We start from the raw sequence: 21,907 nt of genomic DNA, 5'->3' as shown, positions 1-21,907 counted from the left end.
CCTGCGCCTGCGCAGCCTGGAGCGCCGGGGCCCTTCCGGGCCGCCCGCGCCTGCGCAGCCCGCACCGGGGGTGTCTGCCTCAGTGCCTGATGCCCTGGACCCCCGGGTGTCGGGTGGACGTGGCTGCTGGCTTCGAGGACTTAATCTTAGAGGCTTTGGCGCCTGCCCCAGGGTCTGAGGCTTCTGGAAGGTAGCGTAGGTTTCTAAACGCGGTGCCGGTAGGGGCCGTAGACTTCATAGCACTTCCAGGATTCTTGATCCCACTTGCACTTAAAGGCCTGAATGCTCTGACGTGACTACTGATAAATTTAGGTTTCTTTCAAGAATACGATCACATCTAGAATGCACTGAGGGGTAATTGTGCAAGAGTCAACTTTGACATCCCTGAATACACTACTGGCCAGTAGGTGCTCAGAAGCTCTGGGGACCTTGTCAAGAAGGTGACTGCACCTAGAATGCACTGTTCAGTCTGTTTATCAAGCTCGTACTGTTTATGGGACGAAAATGCTCTAGGCATCTCATATGTGCCATCGAGGGACTTGCAGGTTAATAGTCCCCTACTTTACAACTCTCGCTGTGGAGCCTGGCTCTTTTGCAAATTGGTAAACAGAAACCAGGCCTTTAGCCCAAGGAGGCCCAGCTGTCACCCCCAGACCCCTACCTAGACTGCTGCCTTATCATAACCCAACAAGAAACTAGGCTCAATTCAGTCCCAGGAATTCAACAATACAAACTTTTTTGTGTCTGGGGGGGTGGGGGCGTGGGCAGCGTCTGGTGGCTTGTGGGATCTTAGTTCCGCAACCAGGGATGGAACCCCGGCTCTAGGTAGTGAAAGCATGGAGTCCTAACCATTGGACCACCAGGGAATTCACCTCAACAATGCAAACTTGAAAGCTGCGGGCGATGCACTGCAGTCAAAGGGAAGAGGAGGTACAGGACGAAACTCTCCTTATCACTGTGACTCTTCCATCCTACCTCCAGCCCAATCTTCTGTCTACAATTCAGAGTCTGGAGGGATAGAGACCAAGATATAATGTAAGTCCAGAGAGACAGAGAGAGACACACATAGAGAGAGAGAAAGAGAAGAAGAAGTTCCATTCTTTTGTGAAGGGTCTTAAGTTCGCTTTACTTCTAGGGAAAGCAAAAGCTACTGTTGGATGCCAGGATCTGGTACGAGTATTTGAACTCCTCATCTAACATTAAGGGTCTTCCTCATTTTGGAAAAAAGCAAAAATAGGCCCTAGAGTAAAGGTTGAAAAGGCTGTAAATGGAATGTCACAGACATGCTGGAGGTAATAGAGCCTGCTCACATTCTTCTGGAAAAGGAGGCAGGAAGATATATATAAATGCATATAATGGAATTCTCAGGTCCCTAAGAAACTAAGGGTTACTCCCTGAAGCACCTAGGAAACTAAGAATCTTTTTTTCTCCTCAGATGCTTGTGATTTTTACATACATAGGCTTTTACATATATACATATGTTGCTGTAGAGAAAGTGTATAAATTGGCACAATCCTGTCCCTAGAAAAGCAAATCTACTCAAAGGTTCAGGCTTCATGTATGAATACCCTCCCAGCTAGGGAGTTCCATCTGGACATACATAGAGTAAACTACAACAGCTGAGAGGGTGGTGGGCAGTGAACAGGACATCCTGTAGGTGGGGCCCTACAGAGCCTAGCTCCAGGCTTAGAAGGGTTGTCATTACTTGCAAAAGTATTATCCTTTGGAATGAGAGCACATTTGGCACCTCAGGGGAATTGCAGAACCAGAAAGGAGCAAGAATTAATATGACACTATGTTCTGATGAATGGATGACTAAAAAGAAGGCCATAGCTGCCCCTGAAGCTTCTGGGAACCGTGACTTCCTAACCCCACCACCACACACAGCCCCTGAGAAGGCCTGCTGGAATCTATATGATGACAGCATATTTTCTTATATTTGAACCATAAGGGTCTCCTGAGCCATTTCCCTATTTGAATGTCTTACCAAGGGCAAAATTGTGATTTTTTTTTTCCTGCCAAGCATTCACTCACTATATCCAATGATACTCATTCAGAGATTCACCCCTACTCCAATTTCAGACCATGTGGATGAGCAAATAGCCTAGACCCCAAGTCAATCAACACATAACATTCCCTAAGTTACAATGACTGTTTCATGGATGGGCATGTAACCCAGTCAGAGCCAAAAATGCACAAGGAGTTCCTTCTGGGAAGATCTGTTGCTCTTTCCCACAAAAACTGGATGTAAGAAGATATAATATCTGGAACTGCTTCACATGTTGACACCACCAAGGGACCACCAATCCAAAGAAAGATGTAATTTATTCAGTCACTGAACCATGTGCCAAACACTATGTGCCAGACACTGCTCTAGATGCAGGAGACACAGTAGTGACATACATATAAAATATCTATATTATTTGTCCTCTCACAACTTACAGTCTAGTAGAGGACATATAATAATAATAGCAGGGACTTCTCTGGTGGCGCAGTGGTTAAGAATCCACCTGCCAATGCAGGGGACACGGGTTTGAGCCCTGGTCCGGGAAGATCCCACATGCTGTGGAGTAACTAAGCCCATGCGCCACAACTACTGAGCCCGCGCGCCACAACTACTGAAGCCCGTGTACCTAGAGCCCATGCTCTGCAACAAGAGTCCCGCAATGAGGAGCCCACGCACTGCAAGGAAGAATAGCCCCTGCTCACCGCAACTAGAGAAAGCCCACGTGCAGCAGCGAAGACCCAACACAGCCAAAAATAAATGAATAAAATAAATTTAAAAAAAGAAAAGAATCTGCCTGCCAATGCAGGGGACACAGGTTTGAGTGCTGGTCCGGGAAGATCCCACATGCTGCAGAGCAAGTAAGCCTGTGCACCACAACTACTGAACCTGCACTCTAGAGCCACAACTACTGAGCCCACATGCCACAACTACTGAAGCCTGCGCGCCTAAAGCCCGTACTCCACAACAAGAGAAGCCACCGCAATGAGAAGCCTGTGCACTGCAGCAAAGAGCAGCCCCCGCTCACCGCAACTAGAGAAAGCCCACATGCAGCAACGAAGACCCAACACAGCCATAAATAAATAAATAATAACAGCAGACACATAGCATTTACAATGTGCCAAGCACTGTTCTGAGCACTTTACACATATTAAATTCTTTTAATTGTAACAACCCTCTTTCACAACAACAATCATTATTCCTGTTTTATAGATGAGGAAACTGAAGCAGAGAGAAGTTACTTGCCCTGGGTCACACAGTAAAATAATGAGGTTGAGAACCATAGCCAGGATGTCTGTCTCAATAATCTGTGTGCTCATTCACTATATTATTAACTGCTTTGTCATAGAAGGATAAAGGATCCTAAGAGAAAATTTAACCAGTCATGGAAGGAACAGGTTATGGAAAGACCTAGAAGTAAGAGAGAATACCAGGCAATTGGGGGACTGAAAAAAATTCAGTTGAGCTGAAAAAGAGGAACAAGAGATGAGACTGGCAAAGTAAGCTGGAGCCACATTACTTACTTTACACTTTATCCTGAGGGCACTGAAGCAAGGGAGTGACTCGGTTAGATTGGGGCCATCAGGAGGTAGGTAAGACCCTGAAGAGCCCTGCATAACCTCTTACAGTATTCCAGACACTGCAACAGAATCATTGCAGGTAGTGATAAATGCTGTGAGGAAAAGGCTCTCTGAGGAAGTGACATTTCAGCTGAGACCTGAATGGGGAGCAGAAGCCAAGTCTAGAACGTAGGAGGCAGGAGTAGCAGGTGTAAAGGCCCTGAGGCAGAAATTAGCTTGATATATTCAAGAGAAAACTAGTGTGCCTGACACCTTGGGAGTAGAAGTTAGCAGGGCTCAATGCATGCAAGAACTTTGGACTAATCTAGTTGTAATAGGAGGCCACTGGAGGGTTTTAAGCACCATCTCCTTCAAATTCTATCTCCTTAAATCTCTGGAATCCATCTGTTTCTCTCCACCATCTTCACTGCAATATTTTAGTGAGAAAGATAAAGTGACTACTATTGGAAAAGGACTTGGGGGTCAAGGAAGTTTTTGGTTTTTGGTTTTTGGTTTTCAGATGGAAGAGGTGAAGCATTTAAAAAATAAATGCTGGGCTTCCCTGGTGGCGCAGTGGTTGGGGGTCCGTCTGCCGATGCTGGGGACGCGGGTTTGTGCCCCGGTCCGGGAGGATCCCATGTGCCGCGGAGCGGTTGGGCCCGTGAGCCATGGCCGATGAGCCTGCGTGTCCGGAGCCTGTGCTCCGCAACGGGAGAGGCCGCGGCGATGAGAGGCCCGCGTACCGCAAAAAAATAAATAAATAAATAAAACATAAATGCTGATGGGAGGTCACCCTGATACCAAAACCAGACAAAGATGTCACATAAAAAGAAAACTACAGGGCTTCCCTGGTGGCGCAGTGGTTGAGAGTCCCCCTGCCGATGCAGGGGACATGGGTTCGTGCCCCGGTACGGGAAGATCCCACATGCCACGGAGCGGCTGGGCCCGTGAGCCATGGCCGCTGAGCCTGCGCGTCCGGAACCTGTGCTCCGCAACGGGCGAGGCCACAACAGTGAGAGGCCCGCGTACGGCAAAAAAAAAAAAAAAAAAAAGTAAAGAAAACTACAGGCCAATATCTCTGATGAACATAGATGCAAAAATCCTCAACAAAATACTAGCAAACAGAATCCAACAGCACATTAAAAGGATCATACACCATGATCAAGTGGGGTTTATCCCAGGAATGCAAGGATTCTTCAATATATGCAAATCAATCAATGTGATACACCATATTAACAAATTGAAGGATGAAAACCATATGATAATCTCAATAGATGCAGAAAAAACTTTTGACAAAATTCAACACCCACTTATGATAAAAGCTCTCCAGAAAGTAGGCATAGAGGGAACCTACATCAACATAATAAAGGCCATATATGACAAACCCACAGCCAACATCATTCTCAAAGGTGAAAAGCTGAAACCATTTCCACTAAGATCAGGAACAAGACAAGGCTGCCCACTCTCACCACTATTATTCAACATAGTTTTAGAAGTTTTAGCCACAGTAATCACAGAAGAAAAAGAAATAAAAGGAATCCAGATCGGAAATGAAGAAGTAAAACTGTCACTGTTTGCAGATGACATGATACTATACATAGAGACTCCTAAAGATGCTACCAGAAAACTACTAGAGCTAATCAATTAACTTGATAGAGTAGCAGGATACAAAATTAATGCACAGATATCTCTTGCATTCCTATACACTAATGATGAAAAATATGAAAGAGAAATTAAGGAAACGCTCCCATTTACCATTGCAACAAAAAGAATAAAATACTTAGGAATAAACCTACCTAAGGAGACAAAAGACCTGTATGCAGAAAACTATAAGACACTGATGAAAGAAATTAAAGATACCAACAGATGGAGAGATATACCTTGTTCTTGGATTGGAAGAATCAATATTGTGAAAATACTACCCAAAGCAATCTACAGATTCAATGAATCCCTATCAAACTACCAGTGGCAATTTTCACAGAACTAGAACAAAAAATTTCACAATTTGTATGGAAACACAAAAGACCCCGAAAAGCCAAAACAATCTTGAGAAAGAAAAACAGAGCTGGAGGAGTCAGGTTCCCTGACTTCAGACTATACTACAAAGCTACAGTAATCAAGACAGTATGGTACTGGCACAAAAATAGAAATATAGATCAATGGAACAGGATAGAAAGCCCAGAGATAAACCCACGCACATATGGTCACCTTATCTTTGATAAAGGAGGCAAGAGTATACAATGGAGAAAAGACAGCTTCTTCAATAAGTGGTGCTGGGAAAACTGGACAGCTACATGTAAAAGAATGAAATTAGAACACTTCCTAACAAATATACACAAAAAAAGTAACTCAAAATATATTAAAGACCTAAATGTAAGGCCAGACACTATAAAACTCTTAGAGGAAAACATAAGCAGAATACTCTATGACATAAATCACAGAAAGATCCTTTTTGACCCACCTCCTAGAGAAATGGAAATAAAATAAACAAATGGGACCTAATGAAACTTAAAAGCTTTTGCATAGCAAAGGAAGCCATAAACCATAAAGATGAAAAGACAACCCTCAGAATGGAAGAAAATATTTGCAACTGACAAAGGGTTAATCTCCAAAATATACAAGCAGCTCATGCAGCTCAACATCAAAAAAAAAAACAAAACACAATCCAAAAATGGGCAGAAGACCTACATAGACATTTCTCCAGAGATATACAGATTGCCAACAAACAAATGAAAGGATGCTCAACATCACTAATCATTAGAGAAATGCAAGTCAAAAACTACAATGAGGTATCACCTCACACTGGTCAGAAGGGCCATCATCAAAAAAATCTACAAATGATAAATGCTGGAGAGGGTGTGGAGAAAAGGGTACCCTCTTACACTGTTGGTGGGAATGTAAATTGTTACAGCCACTATGGAGAACAGTATGGAGGCTCCTTAAAAAACTAAAAGTAGAACTACCATACGACCCAGCACTCCCACTACTGGGCATATAACCTGAGAAAACCATAATTCAAAAAAGAGTCGTGTACCACAACGTTCATTGCAGTTCTATTTACAATAGCCAGGACATGGAAGCAACCTACGTGTCCATCGACAGATGAATGGATAAAGAAGGTGTGGCACATATATACAATGGAATATTGCCCAGCCATAAAAAGAAACAAAATTGAGTTATTTGTAGTGAGGTGGATGGACCTAGAGTCTGTCATACAGAGCGAAGTAAGTCAGAAGGAGAAAAACAAATACCTTATGCTAACATATATATACGGAATCTTAAAAAAAAAAAAGGTTCTGATGAACCTAGGGGCAGCACAGGAATAAAGACACAGATGTAGAGAATGGACTTGAGGACATGGGGAGGGGGAAGGGTAAGCTGGGACAAAGTGAGAGAGTAGCACTGACATATATACACTACCAAATGTAAAATAGATAGCTAGTGGGAAGCAGCTGCATGGCACAGGGAGATCAGCTCGGTGCTTTGCGACCACCTAGAGGGGTAGGATAAGGAGGGTGGGAGGGAGACGCAAGAGGGAGGGGATATGGGGATACATGTATGCATATAGCTGATTCACTTTGTTATACAGCAGAAACTAACACAACACTGTAAAGCAGTTATACTCCAATAAAGATGTTAAAATATATATATACTGGAGCTTCCCTGGTGGCGCAGTGGTTGAGAGTCCAGCTGCCGATGCAGGGGATGAGGGTTCGTGCCCCGGTCTGGGAAGATCCCCATGCCGCGGAGCGGCTGGGCCCGTGAGCCATGGCCGCTGAGCCTGCGCGTCCGGAGCCTGTGCTCCGCAACAGGAGAGGCCACAACAGTGAGAGGCCCGCGTACCAAAAAAAAAAAAAAAAAAAAAAAAAAAAATATATATATATATATATATATATATACACTGATGGGAGGAATATAGTACAGAGAGAAATTGTCTATACAGAAAAGAAAGGATAGGGGCTTCCCTGGTGGAGCAGTGGTTAACAATCTGCCTGCCAATGCAGGGGACATGGGTTCGAGCCCTGGTCCAGGAAGATCCCACATGCCGCGGAGTAACTAAGCCTGTGCGCCACAACTACTGAACCTATGCTCTATAGCCCGCGAGCCACAACTACTGAGCCTGCGTGCCACAACTACTGAAGCCCGCGCGCCTAGAGCCCGTGCTCCGCAACAGGAGAAACCACTGCAATGAGAAGCCTACGCACCGCAACGAAAAGCGGCCCCTATTCGCCCCAACTAGAGAAAGCCCGCGCGGAGCAACGAAGACCCGAGGCAGCCAAAAAATAAATTAATTAAATAAATAAATTTATTTTAAAAAAAAGAAAAGAAAGGATAACTCATGGAACAAGGTTTCTGAGGGGGTAAAACAGCCTTAAGATAGGAACATTTATTAAGAGCCTACATTGTTCTAAACCCTAGATTCAAATGAACATATCATATTAGGTAAATATGTTTATTATCACCTGCATTTTACAGATGAGGAAACTGACACGTGGAGAGTTTAAATAACTTGTCCAAACTCACACAGCTAATAAGTGGCAAGCTGAGATATGAACCCAGGCAGTCTGATTCATTTGATTAATCTCTCCTAACCTCACAAAATCCAAAATTCCCCCCACAATATCCCTTGATAGAAAATCTCTGGGAAAGAAGAGAATTAACAAGACACTTTGACTCATTTCCCCTAAGTTTTTGTGTCTTCCCTGGGATTCTTTCACTGTTATCTGTTACCACCACTGTAGTACTTAATATGTGTTCCTTGGGTGATAGTTGCATTTATGCAATTAAGCTCTTCAACTACTGTTTAACCTGACATTTCCCTTCCCCTAAATCGCAGTTGAAATGGTATTTCACCTAAATGTCCATGAAGGAAGATTTGTATTTTTCTGATTGTTGGCTGTCTCATATTTAGTAGCATCTTTTTCTTTGGACACCCATACGCCCAAAGGACATCCAGAATATCATGTTCCAAAAAGGTTGTTTCTTCTACTAACAGAGCAGGCAGCCTGAAAGCTGGAACCTGACACCATTTGCAAACCATCAGTGCATCTGGCTGCCCAAGGCTCTGTCAATCCATGTCACTAAGAGCTTCTCTGGACACTCAGCATCCACTCCGACAACAGCAGCCTGGCCAGTTGGTTCTTACCATCCTCCAACAATTCTCCCCTCTCTGTCCTATATCATCCATTTCTTCCTCTCTACTAGGTCACTACCATGAGCAAACAAAAACTTCCCATCTTAAAAAAAAGAAAAAGGAAATCGTCTCTTAACTCCACCCCTCTCTTCCACTCTGCTCCTCTGGTAAGAGTTGTATATATATTCTGGCCGCCCTCAATTCCTTTCCCCTCATGCTCTCTTAAACCCACTCCATTTAGGCTTTCACCTAGACCATCCTACTGAAACTATTCCTTCCAGGTCACAGGTCACTTACGTATCTCTCTCTCTCTCTCATACACACACACACACACACACACACACCCCAGGATACAAGTCCCGTGCTGGAGATTTCTGTCCGCTTTGTTCATTGTTGTATCCTCAGCACCTCCAAACCCGCGAGATTTATCCCTCAATTCCAAAAGTCTGACTGAGACTTCAAAGGATGAAGAGAGGGCTTAAAGCCACAGATCGGCCAAGGTATATCAGGTTCCTCAGGCCGCTAAGGCAGTCCGGGAGATCCTAGGTGACTAAGCCGCTTCTTCTCCCTTTGCAGACCCTCTGGTTTTTCTCCAGAAAGGAATGGCCTCAGAGAGGAGATAGTAGCCGAGTCTTACAGGAGGGAAATCCGGGTCTGCTGCTCATCGGGAACACCGACCCTTCCTTACAGGAGGCTCCCATAAAGTAAAGGTACAGACTGCCGGAGGCCGCTGCCGACGCTAGGCCAAGCCAGAGGGGCACTGGGAGGGGATCCTGCAAGCCTGAGGCTGGAAAGGACTAAAAAGACCCTCACGGGGAGCAGTACACGGTCCCACGCCCCGGACCATCCCTCCTTCGTTGAGCGAGTTTCTCCCGCTTAGTGAAGTCAGGCGCTAAGAGAACGATTTTGCCGCTTGGCCTCGTGGGAGATGTAGTCTTTCATGAGGCAGGGCTAGAAGGGCCTTCTACAAAACTTTGGCAGGAGAAGAAGAAAACACGATGCGTATGAGAATCCAAAAGATCTTCAAGCTCACACAAACTCTAAATACACTTTTTCCCCGTTCCTTAGCCTCGGGCAGTCTCCAGAGCGGTTCCAACTCCAGCCCACCTCCAATGTCCCATGTTCCTCCGCTCTGTTCGGGCCGATCTAGCTCTCTCCCGCTCGCTCGCCTCTCCGCAGCACTGTCCAATCATAGGTGCGTTCCTGGGAGTTCCCGGAGTGCCTTGCGGTTGCGATGGCTGCCCCCGGCAGGCGAGGTGCTGAGCTCCTTCGAACAGTGTTAGGGGTTTGGCCGCCGGGTCTCGACGCCGCGAGGGAATGGGTGACCCGGCTCCCCTTGCTCTTGGGCAGTCAGCAGAGGTGCGTCTCCTGTGTCTCGGGCCCGGCCTTCTCTGGTCCCCGCCTGGCCTCGGCTTCTCGCCCTAATGGCCAGAGCTCAGCCCTGGACTGCTTCCTCGGACTCTCTCAGCCAGACAGCTCGTTGAATTTTCGCGTCCCCGCCGTGTCCATGCACAGAGGTAAAGGGCCCAGATAGATTTGTCTGGGATTGTCACTGTTTTAGCACAGAAAGTCCCGTGTCGGGGAAACCCCTCAGTCTCTGGGGATATCGTCTTTGGCTCTGTATTACAGAAAACGATCTTGAGGCCCCGAGAGATAGAAGCGAGCAGTGTGAAGGATCTCATAGGAAAGAGATATAGGTTCTAAGAGTTTTCGAGCCAGAGGGAACCGATCTGGTCACAACCACAGACGTTCACAAAGAGCAGGAGATTGAAGGGCCACAGGCATGGAAGAGTTGTGGCTCTCTGTCCTCACATGGGGAGCAAGCTTGACCCATCTACTTGTCAAGACACTGAGTTACAGTTGGCCCTTGAACAACTCGGGGCAGAGGTGTTAGGGGTGCAGAACCCATGCAATCGAAAATCCTCATATAATTTATTGTGGGCCCTCCGTATATGCAGCTCCTCCGTATCCACGATTCCCATCTGAGGATTCAACCAACTGCACACCACATAGTACACGTTTAGTGAAGAATAAAAAAACAAAATAACCTGCGTATAAGTGGACCAACACAGTTCAAACCCATGTTGCTCAAGGGTCAACTGTACACCTGGAAATAGCACCCTCTATTCTTCAAGTAGCATAGACTAAATGCTGAACACAAAAACTGGTAATTATGATGCAGTGTAATGAGGAGCAATTACAGAAAGACTGAGAAAGCTTGCAGAGCCTTCATTGTACCCTTAGTAGGGTAAGATAGAGCTGGAGGGATTTCTGGCTTTATCTGGTATAGAGATACTTTCACACATGTACATACATTTACTGGGCACAACTACACAATACGATTCCACAAGGTTATTGAGTATTAAGTGCCAGGCATTGTGCTGAGTGGTTTTACACAATTGCCAATGGTCAAAAGAAGGTTATACAGTAAGTAGTCATCAATACCATTTCTGTTTTACATATGAGAAAACTAAGGGGCTTAGAGCAGTTAGAGAACTTGATAAAGGCATATAAACAACGTAATGGACAAACTGACTCTCAAAGCCAGGTCTCGGCTTCAACCTGATGCATGAATCTTGTATCCATATTCCCTTTGTGGATGCGTAGGACCAAGTACCTGACAGGGGATCCATGTTGCACTACCTTTCACTCCCCTCCCATTCCCACACACAGATGAGCAGGATCTCCTCTTGGTCCATCACCCCGACATGCCTGAGAACCCCCGAGTCCTACGAGCGGTCCTCCTGGGTGCCCCGAATGCAGGAAAGTCAACCCTCTCCAACCAGCTGCTGGGCCGAAAAGTATGCTGCATCCTTGACACCCCCGACCCTTTCATTTCTCACTTCTTACTGTGACTTCGTGGATTGTTCTAGAGGGATCTGGGACCTCACTAGGGACTTCTTTGTTCCTGGCAGGTGTTCCCTGTCTCCCAGAAGGTGCACACCACTCGCAGCCAAGCTCTGGGGGTCATCACAGAGAAAGAGACCCAGGTGGTGGGTACTTGTAATGGATGTCCAGCAAACAGGACAGAGGTTGAAGCTAAGAGGGTCTCCCTTACTGTTAGACCTGAAGAAAATGATGCTTGGGCTCACTGCTCTGAGGGAAGGGGGCTCCTCTTCCTTTTAGGCCTATGCAGTTCTCTCTCTACCTTCCCCCTTTGGCATCTAGTCAGAAAGGTCTCACTGCCTCTTTACTGCTTCCTAATCTTCCAGATATTCACAGTTGCTCTCTTTCTCCTGGATCCTATCTAGAATTAAAGCAAGGCTGGAGGGTAAAAATTGGCCAAGAAGTGGGGGCAGGCTCCTGACATCAAGGGTGGGTGACCTTTCACTACCCAGCCATAATCTTTCCTCCTGGGGTTGGGGGTCTGGGCATCTCTTTTTCCTGATTTTAGATTCTACTTGACACACCTGGCCTCATCAGCCCTGCTAAACAGAAAAGGTAATATCTGGGGAAACAGGGAGTTGTAGGGGGGAAAGGTGTTGAAGAGGGAGTGGGGAGATTCCATCATAGGGGCTGGAAAACCCCCTTATCACACCCCATCCCTCCTCAGGAGGGCATCACTCCCAAGACCCTTCCTGATCTATGTATGTCTGTCCCTTAGGCACCATCTGGAGCTCTCTTTGTTGGAAGATCCATGGAAGAGCATGGAATCTGCTGATCTGGGTTAGGCTCAGGATGGGAATCTGAAGCCCAGTTTACATGGTCATGGCCTCTCATTGCTGATAGTTTGGGGGGATGGGGGTTGGCCAGATCCCATACCCTGGAAGTTTTGGGGGTTGGGGGGAATGAGTGGTCATAACCTTGTCCTCCCTACACTGCCAACTTCCAGTTGTGGTTCTTGTGGATGTCTCGGACAAGTGGACTCGGAACCAGCTCAGTCCCCAGGTGCTCCAGTGCTTGACCCAGTTCTCCCAAGTCCCCAGCATCCTTGTCATGAACAAGGTGAGCACCACCTACCTGAGGAAGGGGTCTACTTCAAGGGTCCCGTCTCACTGACCACAGTCCTCTGCCCGTCCCCCACCCCCAGGTTGATTGCCTGAAGCAGAAGTCAGTTCTCCTGGAGCTTACAGCAGTCCTCACTGAAGGTGTGGTCAATGGCAAGAAGCTCAAGACGAGGCAGGCTGTCTGCTCGCAGCCGGGCAACCATTGCTCCAGCCCAGCAGCTAAGGGCCCAAACACACTGTCTGTGGGAGACCCTCAGCGGATTGGCTGGCCAAACTTCCAGGAGATCTTCATGTTGTCAGCCCTAAGCCAGGAGGATGTGAAAACACTAAAGGTCAGTTAGCCTTGACCATAGCCTGGCCCTTGGTTTCCACCATGTGAAGACAAGCCTCAAGAGTTCCTCCTCCTGGAAGTGAGAGTGAGAGGAAAGTCCTGCTTGGGACTGAGATGCCTACCTACTCCCTCTGTGCCCTTAGCAATACCTCCTGGCACAGGCCCGGCCAGGGCCCTGGGAGTTCCACAGTGGAGTCCTCACCAGCCAGACGCCTGAGGAGATCTGCGCCAACATGATCCGAGAGAAGCTCCTGGAGTACCTGCCCCAGGAGGTGCCCTACAACGTGCAGCAGGTGCAGGCACAGTTAGGGGTCATGGGGCTCTCCATCAGGCACACACCCGGGGCAGACAGCTGGGTCCCAAAGAGGGCGTGGGTAGGGGCCTGCCTGACCAGTCATGATGTCTCCCTGTGCAGAAGACGGTAATGTGGGAGGAAGGGCCAGACGGGAAGCTGTTGATTGAGCAGAAGCTTCTGGTGCCCAAAGAATCTCACATGGTAAGCAGGGCCAGGCTTGGAGAAGGGACCAATACTCTGTTAGGCAGGGGTTCTTCCCTGACTGCTTGGGAGCTCTGAGAGCAGGCTCACGTCCCTGTCTTTTACCCCACCCTCAGAGGATCCTGATCGGTCCGAAAGGGCACCTGATCTCCCAGGTGGCACAGGAGGTGGGCCGCGACCTCATGAACATCTTCCTCTGTGAAGTTCAGCTCCGCCTGTCTGTGAAACTCCTCAAGTGACCACCCTCTGATATCTTTCCCAAGGCATCCCCGCCCAAGCTGCTGGCGGGAGCCACTGACCAGAGCTGCCCTTACCTGGGGCCTGCAGGGCCTGGAGCCGGCCCTGGACAGTGACTGGGTGGCTGGCCGAGTCTGCACAGCCCCTGCCCGGCCGTGCCTCCTGCTGGAGGAAGGAATCTGCCTTAGCCTGGTTCCCACGTAGTTCCTCTGCCTGGGCCTGCAGCTACTTAGGTCTTAGAAGCTGGCCCTTTGGTGTGGGAGCACTTCTGCCACCTGGCATTGGGCCGAGTTTCTTCCTGAGTTGTTAGCAGGGAGCTCTTTCCCCTCTCCCCTCAGTTCGTACACCTTGCAGCTGTGGAAGGACCCACGTGTCCTGAGTGAGACAGTGCCTCCCACCTGCTCCTCAAGTCCTTGATCCCTCTCTCCAATCTCGGATGCTAATAAAGTTAAAAGACAAGCAGCATTCTGGGTCTCATCTTTATTTCTTTAGAACAGGGAAGAGAAAACGTACCCATTCCCTCCACCCCTACCCCGTTGTCTGAGCTGGAGTCTCCCTCCCTTCAGTAGGCTGCTCCAGGGTCCCGAGCAATCTTCTTGGCACGTTTTCTGGGTGCAGCAAGAGAACCGTTACCATTACTAAACTCAGTAATGGTAACGGTTTCCTCGCCACCCCCAAGTGCCCTGGCGGTCGGCAGGCTGTGACAGGCTGAGCAGTGAGCGTGGTGGGCTTGCAGCAACCCCTGGCCTCTTCATCAGCCTCCAGAGCTGGGAGTACCCGGACTAGTACATCATCTATACTGTAGTGTCTCATCACAAACTTACAGTATATGATGATATCCCAGCCAGGGCCCTGCAGGAGGCACAGGGAGCATGGCTTGGAGAGCACTGTGGCAGAGAGAGCCAGGCACTGGGGGCACAGCAGGACAGGTCAGGGATGGACACAGCTCCCCACTCCCTGGCCGGCATCTCCTTGATTCTGTGGTCAAGGGCAGCCTGAAGGGGACTGATCCAAAGAGCCCTTCAGAGCTAGGGTCTGTTGAGATATCCTTAGGGACCCAGTGCCGGAGTTTAACAAGCCAGAGATCACATAATGAAGCGGAAGATTTCCTCTGGTCAGACCAACAAGCAGACAGACCCAGAGGAGGAACACTTACCTGGGGCTGGAACTGCAGACTAAGGCCTTTGGAAGTAGGGAAACCCTGTCCCCCCTGCCTCTCCACTCAAGCTGCTCCCTTTTAATCCACCAGGTGGCCCCTCCCCTTGGGTGGGGCACTTTCCCGGGTTCTGAAAGGCCCTGCATCTTAACCCTTTCCCTGCTAGACTCCTTGGACTGAGGGTCACTGGCCCTTCTCCATTAGGCCCTTTGTCACATACTCTTTGCGCTTCCACCCCCCCTCCCCCGCCCCCCGGTACGCGGGCCTCTCACTGTTGTGGCCTCTCCCGCTGCGGAGCACAGGCTCCAGACGCACAGGCTCAGCGGCCATGGCTCACGGGCCAAGCTGCTCCGCGGCATGTGGGATCTTCCCTGACCGGGGCACGAACCCGTGTCCCCTGCATCGGCAGGCGGACTCAACCACTGCGCCACCAGGGAAGCCCTGTCACATACTCTTTTATGGGCCTTGCTAAGCCTGCTAGGCTTGGGCCTGGCTGAAGAAAAAACAGCCTCACCCCAGCCATCCTGCAGGGCTTAATTGCTGGTCAGAGCCCTGGGGAGGTGGTGGTGGTTGTTTTTGGTGGTGGGAATGTTAGTTTGAATCTCTATAAGGCAGGGAGGGTCCTGACAGCTGGATCTTGGGGCAAGCGCTGACCTAAATTTCAGTCCCCCGGCCCTTGTCTATGTTTATGCTGAACCCAAGGAGGCCGGACCCTTTGCCCACCTCTGCCAGGGCAAGGTCCTCTAGGGGGAGGGGTCCTCTGCCGGAACATTTGAGGGTGGCTGGCTGAGTCCCAAGCTCACGTGGGAGCCAGTTTAGGAAAGGGTAGGGGCTGTTCGTCAGAGCTCAAGGCCCCCAGAGTGAGAGCCCGGCAGTATTAGGTTCTCTGCCTCTGGGAAAGGCGAGACTTGGAGTAGAGACTCCTCAAAGCAGGGCCTCTGCTCCTTGGACCCCCATTCTGGGGAACACGTCTGCTTCTCTGCTCCCTCCCCTTCCCCTCTCCTAGACCATCTTGTGTGTATTCTGGGAAGCAGTTACACCCCTCTCTGCAGGGGCAGATGAGGCCAGGATGGGGAGTGAGGGGAAAGACCCAAACTTCTTTCTGTTCCTTGGAGGTGTTTTATCTCCTGCTGTCACAGAGGCTTGGCACACGCTCTTGACTCTGTTTGGCATGATCTTCCCTCCTTTCTTGTCTAGTTAACTCTTATTCCCTCTTCAGATCTCTAAGTGTCTCTCCTGCAGGGAAGTTTTTCCTGGCTAGTTAAATCCCCCTGTTATGGGCTCGTTTATTTGTGTGATCATTCACATTAAGCGAATAATCACGAGGGCCTGGTTTACTCACCAGTGTATCTCTACCACAGAGCAGCGACTAAACAGGCATTCGCGTCGGATGACTGATGTGATGTGGGGGAGGGGAGAGACTCTGACCTGGGGAGGCCGACTGACAAAGATGTGGCTCTCTCAGGCAAGTCATTTTCTTGGACCATCCCTGTTCGCCTTTGTAAACAGGAGTAATAACAGTCCCCAGTTCGCAGAGCTGTGAGAGCCAGGTGATGAGCTGCTGGTAAAGCACTTAGCCCACAGAAGGGGTTAAACAAGTTAATGCCTACCTCACCCGCTTCCCACAGGGGCTCGCTGAAGGCCACAGGTAAGGCCTGTTGCTTCTTTTTAATTAAGTTATTTATTTATTTATTTTCGGCTGCCTTGGGTCTTCGTTGCTGTGCGTGGGCTTTCTCTAGTTGTGACGAGCGGGGGCTACTCTTCGTTGCAGTGTGCGGGCTTCTCATCGCAGTGGCTTCTCTTGTTGCGGAGCCCGGGCTCTAGGCACGCGGGTTCTAGAGCACAGGCTCAGTAGTTGTGGCTCACAGGCTTAGTTGCTCTGCGGCACGTGGGATCTTCCCGGACCAGGGTTCGAACCCGTATCCCCTGCATTGGCAGGCGGATTCGTAACCACTGCGCCACCAGGGAGGTCCCGAGACCCGTTGTTGAACATCTGAAAACTCATGAAATACTCTTGAAAGCAGCTGGAGGCCATAGAGAAAGCCCAGGTTTAGAGGTACCAGGCCTGGAGTGGCAGTCCCGACTCCACTGCATCCAGCTCTGTGCCTCTGGGCCGAGTGCTGTCTGCTTCAGTCTCCTCAGATGTAAAATGGGCGCTGTCCAGCCCACCTCAAGCGGTGGTTACAAGGATTATGGGAGCACTCATGTCAAACACCCAGGTCAGAGCCCAGCGTGCATGAACCAATGTCAGCTTCCTTCTCTCCGTTCCTGTTTCACTCCCTTGCTGTGTGACTGGGGGCAAATGCCACTGTTCTGAGCTTTGGTGATAATACGTATCTTACCAAGTTGTAAGAATTAAGTGAGAAATGTGGGTGAGAAGCCTTTATAGACCCAGGTGCTCTAACCCAGTGAGGAATTATCCTTGTCTCCTCCTGCCTCCCTGCGACCCCCTTTCCTGTCCTGTGACCCCACAGATAGTCCAGGCTCCTTTCCCAGAGTAAAGCCTTCATGCACTAGGGCCAAATTCATGCCACTCGCTGGCTAGGTTTCCACTTAGACCCTGGGGGCCAAGTCCAGGGTGAGCATGGACAGAACTCAGGGGTCCTGGAGGTAGAGGAGAAATATCTCCACCAGCCAGAGATCTTGTGACTGTGGCCTCAAGCTGGGTGGAGGCGCCTGCGCTCAGGGTGTGGGCTGAAGGAGAGTCTGAGCCTGGGCGGGGTAGTCTGGGGACCCTGATTAGCAGACTTAGGGCTATCAGGGTAGGGGCCCTTTTGCTTATCAGGAGCTTGCAGGGGCCACAGTAGAACCTGAGGACACTTCATGCTGAGGGCGGTCTCCTGGATGGCTGCTTTTCCATCCTTCTCCCTCCTTAGAACCCTGAGGGGAGTTAGGTTGGGAGTACTTCTCCCTTTCTTCAGGTCACATGGAGACTCTGCCCCTTGCCTGGCAGCCAGCCTGGGGTTGGGGGACACAATCCCAGTCCTTGGGAGAAGCCTTATATGCTCACAGCTTTTGCTTCAGACTAGGAGCTTCATGGCTCTCCTGAGACTGGGGTGGGCTTGTCTGGGACCTTATCCTTCCAAAGTCTGATCCCAGTCCCTGCCACTGCAGCTTTAAACGTTTGACTCTTATTTTGTCCTTCTTTGGATGAAGTCCTTAAACCATATGCTGAGTGATGAAATTAAGGACAGTAAGATCTGCAAGTTTCCTTCAAAATCATGAAGTTCAAGTCCCTCCTTTATATAAGAGAGGAAACTGAGGCCCAGAGGAGGGGAGGGTATATCATCCAAAACCTCAGGGTTCCCTCCACCTCCTCAGAATCAGGGGACCCATGACCCCATGAGGAATAGGACGGCAGCAGCAGGTACACAGACATACAGAGTCACACACAGATACACACACACAACACACGTGTATGATGTCTGCATAGACCTATGACGCACGGAGATACACATCAAAAAAACTGGACTCAGCTAGTAAAATTACTCTTAATTTTCTCTTGGTTGTTTTAATAAGTTTCACTAAGTCGGCAGTTTTGTACAAAGATAAAAGAAGGCGGAAAAATATGGTCTTTCAATGTCTCACTCACAGCACAGTTAGCAGCAAAACTCATCTTGGAACCAAGGACTTTAAGAAGTTCTGGGAAGTTCTTGCTCTCCTGTTTTGCTTTAGATTCAGGGGACTCAAAGCAAGAGGCTGGTGTGGTTCTAGGAGCTTAACAGGTGTGAGAAAGAAAGGCTGGAAAACTGATCTAATCCTTACTCTCCATGTGGTAGATTGGGGCTTGCGACCTGGGGCTTTGTCGGAGATTACTGCTGGCGATCGCCTTTTCTCCCCGCTTGGTTTCGTCATGACTGGCCTGTGAAGCCTCTCCTAACCCTCCCTGACACTTGCCCCTGTGTCTAGGCTTGGACCTTCTCTGTTGTCCTCATCACACTGTGAGAATTCATCTGATCCCTTATTTGTCCCCAATGGCTCCATGAGCAGACACCTTGTCTGATTCTTCTCTGTGGCCCCAGCACCCTTCATGGGCCTTATCCTGGGAGATGCTCAGAGAAAGCCTTACACTGAACAGATGCCTTACAGACAGTGACCAGCGTGTACTCACGTTCTCAACACATCCCCTTACACGCTCTATTCCTGTTGGCCCCATGAGCAAGTGCACGATTTGAGCAATGAACTCAGGTGCTGCGGGTCATAGAAATGGCTTCTCCGGGGGCCTTGTCAACGTCCATCAGTTTCCAAAAGATGACTGCATGCCAATTTTATAACAGAAACTGAAGCTCTGGGAGGAAACTCATGACCCTGGGTCACACAGTAGTCAGGAAAAGAGGCAAGACTACAACTCTGCTCTCTAAACCCCAGATCCCAAGCTCTGTGCACAAAGCTGCTGTGAATGAGGTTGATCTTGTGTGTGTCTCTGTGGGGCCTTATAAAGTTTCAGAGGCAATGGAATCAGACCTGAGCTTTGCCACCTACCAGTTATGTGATTCTGACCACATCGCTTGCTTCATCTCTCTGAGCCTTGGTCTCCTTGTCTCTAAAATGGGGCTGACCTTGGGAAGACTCAGTGAAAGAGTATGTGGGAAGCTCCCAATGGAGTCGGGATTCCCTCCTTGCTTCCGCTTCCTCAGATACTCCCACCCGTCTCACCCCTTTTTAAGCCTCTTCCACACCTGCTCTTGGCCAACTGCAACCCAGCAACAATCCTCTCCATTCTCTGACCTCCTGCGGCTCACGAGCCAGGCCCTCGTATGGAGCTCACACGCCCTGGAATCACAGGCCAGGCCATCTGAGGCTTGAACCAGAGCCTCAGCCTGTACAGTTCAGGAGTCATGCCTTAGAGTTCTTGCTTTTTTTCCAGACCACCGGCCCAGGATGGACTCAGAGCCAGAAGGGAAAAGCATGGCTTTGGACCTGTCAGAGCCTGGGCTCTATCACAGCTGGCCGAGTGGGCCTGGGCCCTGCCTGCTCTTGGAGCCTCGGCTTCCTTATCAGTAAAATGGGCTTAAAATGCCATCTTTTTCCTGATTGTGGTACAGATGAAATGAGACAGTAGAGGTGACAGTTTCTAACCTAGGGACTGGCTCATATGTAACAGGAGCTCAGCAAATGCCAGGCTCCTTCCCTTCTGGCTTTGCCATGGGCTTTTCCTACTCATCCTCCCCGGGGGTGGGGGGGGGCGTTGCTCACTCAAATACCTGCCAGGTGTGCGTGGGAGCGCACACCTGCCCAGGCTCATATTGAGGCAGAAATAGAAACTTTCCAACCCACACCTCCCTAGATCTGTCTATCAGCTCCCAGTTCCTGTTCTCTTGGTCAGTGGGAGCCCCCATGTCCAGACTCGGGCCATGCCCGCTCCCATCTCCTGGCACAGTCCTGAAGGTAGCTGTTAGGTGGGAAAGGATCTCCAGGGAGGCTGGGTGTCCCTCCCTCCTCAAATCCTTCCCGCCATCAGCCGGGCTTTACCTCCCTCCCTCCCTGCCAGGACAACCTGTCTGCTTCACAGCTGCTGTGAAAGAGATAGGCAGCCTGGATTATCAGGCCAGAAGAGGCTCCTCCAGACAGTCCTCTGCCTCCACCCCCACCCCACGCAAAGGTTCCAGGGTGCTTAACCCCCTCTGTGCTGGGCCCTCAGCCCTTCCTGAGGCTGGTTCCAGGCCCAGGGAACGAGGCCTTTGTTCTCCCCACTCTCGGAGTCCATTGGCTTTAACACAGGTGCTGATGCCTCAGCCTCCCTCCAGATCATTGCCCCGTCCCCGCCTCCAGCATCCTTCAAGCCTCTTTCAGCAAGACCCTTGCCTTTTCCCAGGCCCCTCTGTTCGTCTCCTCTGGCTAGCCACTGTCCCTGATGCTAAGGCGAACCAGGACCATATCCTACTTAGGTCCTAGTGCGGCCACCCAGGCCTCCATTTCCTGAAAGTCAACAGGAAGTAGTGAAAAGAGCAGGAGCCTCAGAGTCTGGGCATCTGGCTTGCAGTCCTGGTTCCGGCTCAGACCCTGTGTGACCTCGGGCAAGTTTCTCCACTTCCGTGAGCCTCAGTTATTTCATAAAATGGAGGGCAGTAGCTCTTTTCACAGGTTGACTCAGGGATTAAACGAGTACAACATATACATCATTTTAGTAATCAGTTGGAAAATAAAATTAAAATCTGAAAAAAAGAAAAGAAATGCCTATATGTATAGCTGATTCACTGTTATACAGCAGAAACTAACACACCACTGTAAAGCAATGATACTCCAATAAAGATGTTAAAAAAAAAAAGAAATGCCTGCAAGAGGGCTTTATAAGCCAGCTACCAAGCAAATCATACCAGCTCCTACATGCTAAGTGCTCATGAAGTGTCATGTTTGATGCGAACCTGAGCTATGTCATTTAGTCCTTATAATAATCACTATAGATGGCCCCAGGCTCAATCCTTGAACCTCTTCTCTTTACACCTGCACTCATTCCTTCCTTGATCTCATCTTGTCCCATGGCTTTAAATACTGTCTACACACCGGTGACTCCCTAATCCATGTGTCCAGCCCAGACCTCTCCCCAAAACTAACTTGTAAAGTGAACCTCCTAGTTGGCAAATTTCTCTAATAGGCACCTTAGACTTAACATGTCCAAAACCGAGGTCCCTGATCCCACCTCAAATCTGCTCCTTCAACTGTTTTTCCCATGTCAGTAAATAGCAGCTCCATTCTTCCAGATCAGCCAAAAAGCCTTGGAGGCAACTTATTCTTTTTTTTTTCAACTTTTAAAAATACTTTATTGAGGTATGATTGACCATAAACTGCACGTATTAAAAATGCACAATTTGATAAGTTTGGAATATATATACACCCACTGAGACAAGTTATTCTTTTTTCGCTTTTTAAAATTTAGTTATTCGTTTTTATTTTTGGCTGTGTTGGGTCTTCGTTGCTGTGCGTGGGCTTTCTCTAGTCGCGGCGAGTGGAGTCTACTCTTTGTTGTGATGCATGGACTTCTCATTGTCGTGGCTTCTCTTGTTGCGGAGCACGGGCTCTAGGCGTGCGGGCTCAGTAGCTG

General features: G+C 49.1%; 1 protein-coding gene across 1 annotated transcript; it reads left to right on the top strand.

Annotated features, from left to right (window-relative positions):
* The first annotated feature begins 9,895 nt into the window (after positions 1–9,895).
* Positions 9,896–14,174, top strand: ERAL1 (Era like 12S mitochondrial rRNA chaperone 1). The gene is made up of 10 exons (XM_022595886.3): positions 9,896–10,215; positions 11,372–11,499; positions 11,614–11,691; positions 12,093–12,139; positions 12,303–12,364; positions 12,531–12,643; positions 12,729–12,977; positions 13,120–13,269; positions 13,392–13,472; positions 13,589–14,174. Exons 1-10 carry the CDS (start codon positions 9,933–9,935, stop codon positions 13,709–13,711), a joined length of 1,314 nt encoding a protein of 437 aa, XP_022451594.1. The 5' UTR covers positions 9,896–9,932; the 3' UTR covers positions 13,712–14,174.
* The last annotated feature ends 7,733 nt before the right edge of the window (positions 14,175–21,907 follow it).

The sequence above is a fragment of the Delphinapterus leucas genome, chromosome 19 (genome assembly GCF_059928025.1).
Source record: "Delphinapterus leucas isolate spDelLeu-1000000601 "Yukka" chromosome 19, BTC_Dleu_Yukka2, whole genome shotgun sequence".
NCBI classification, from domain to species: domain Eukaryota; kingdom Metazoa; phylum Chordata; class Mammalia; order Artiodactyla; family Monodontidae; genus Delphinapterus; species Delphinapterus leucas.
This window is presented reverse-complemented; position numbering and strand designations above follow the sequence as displayed.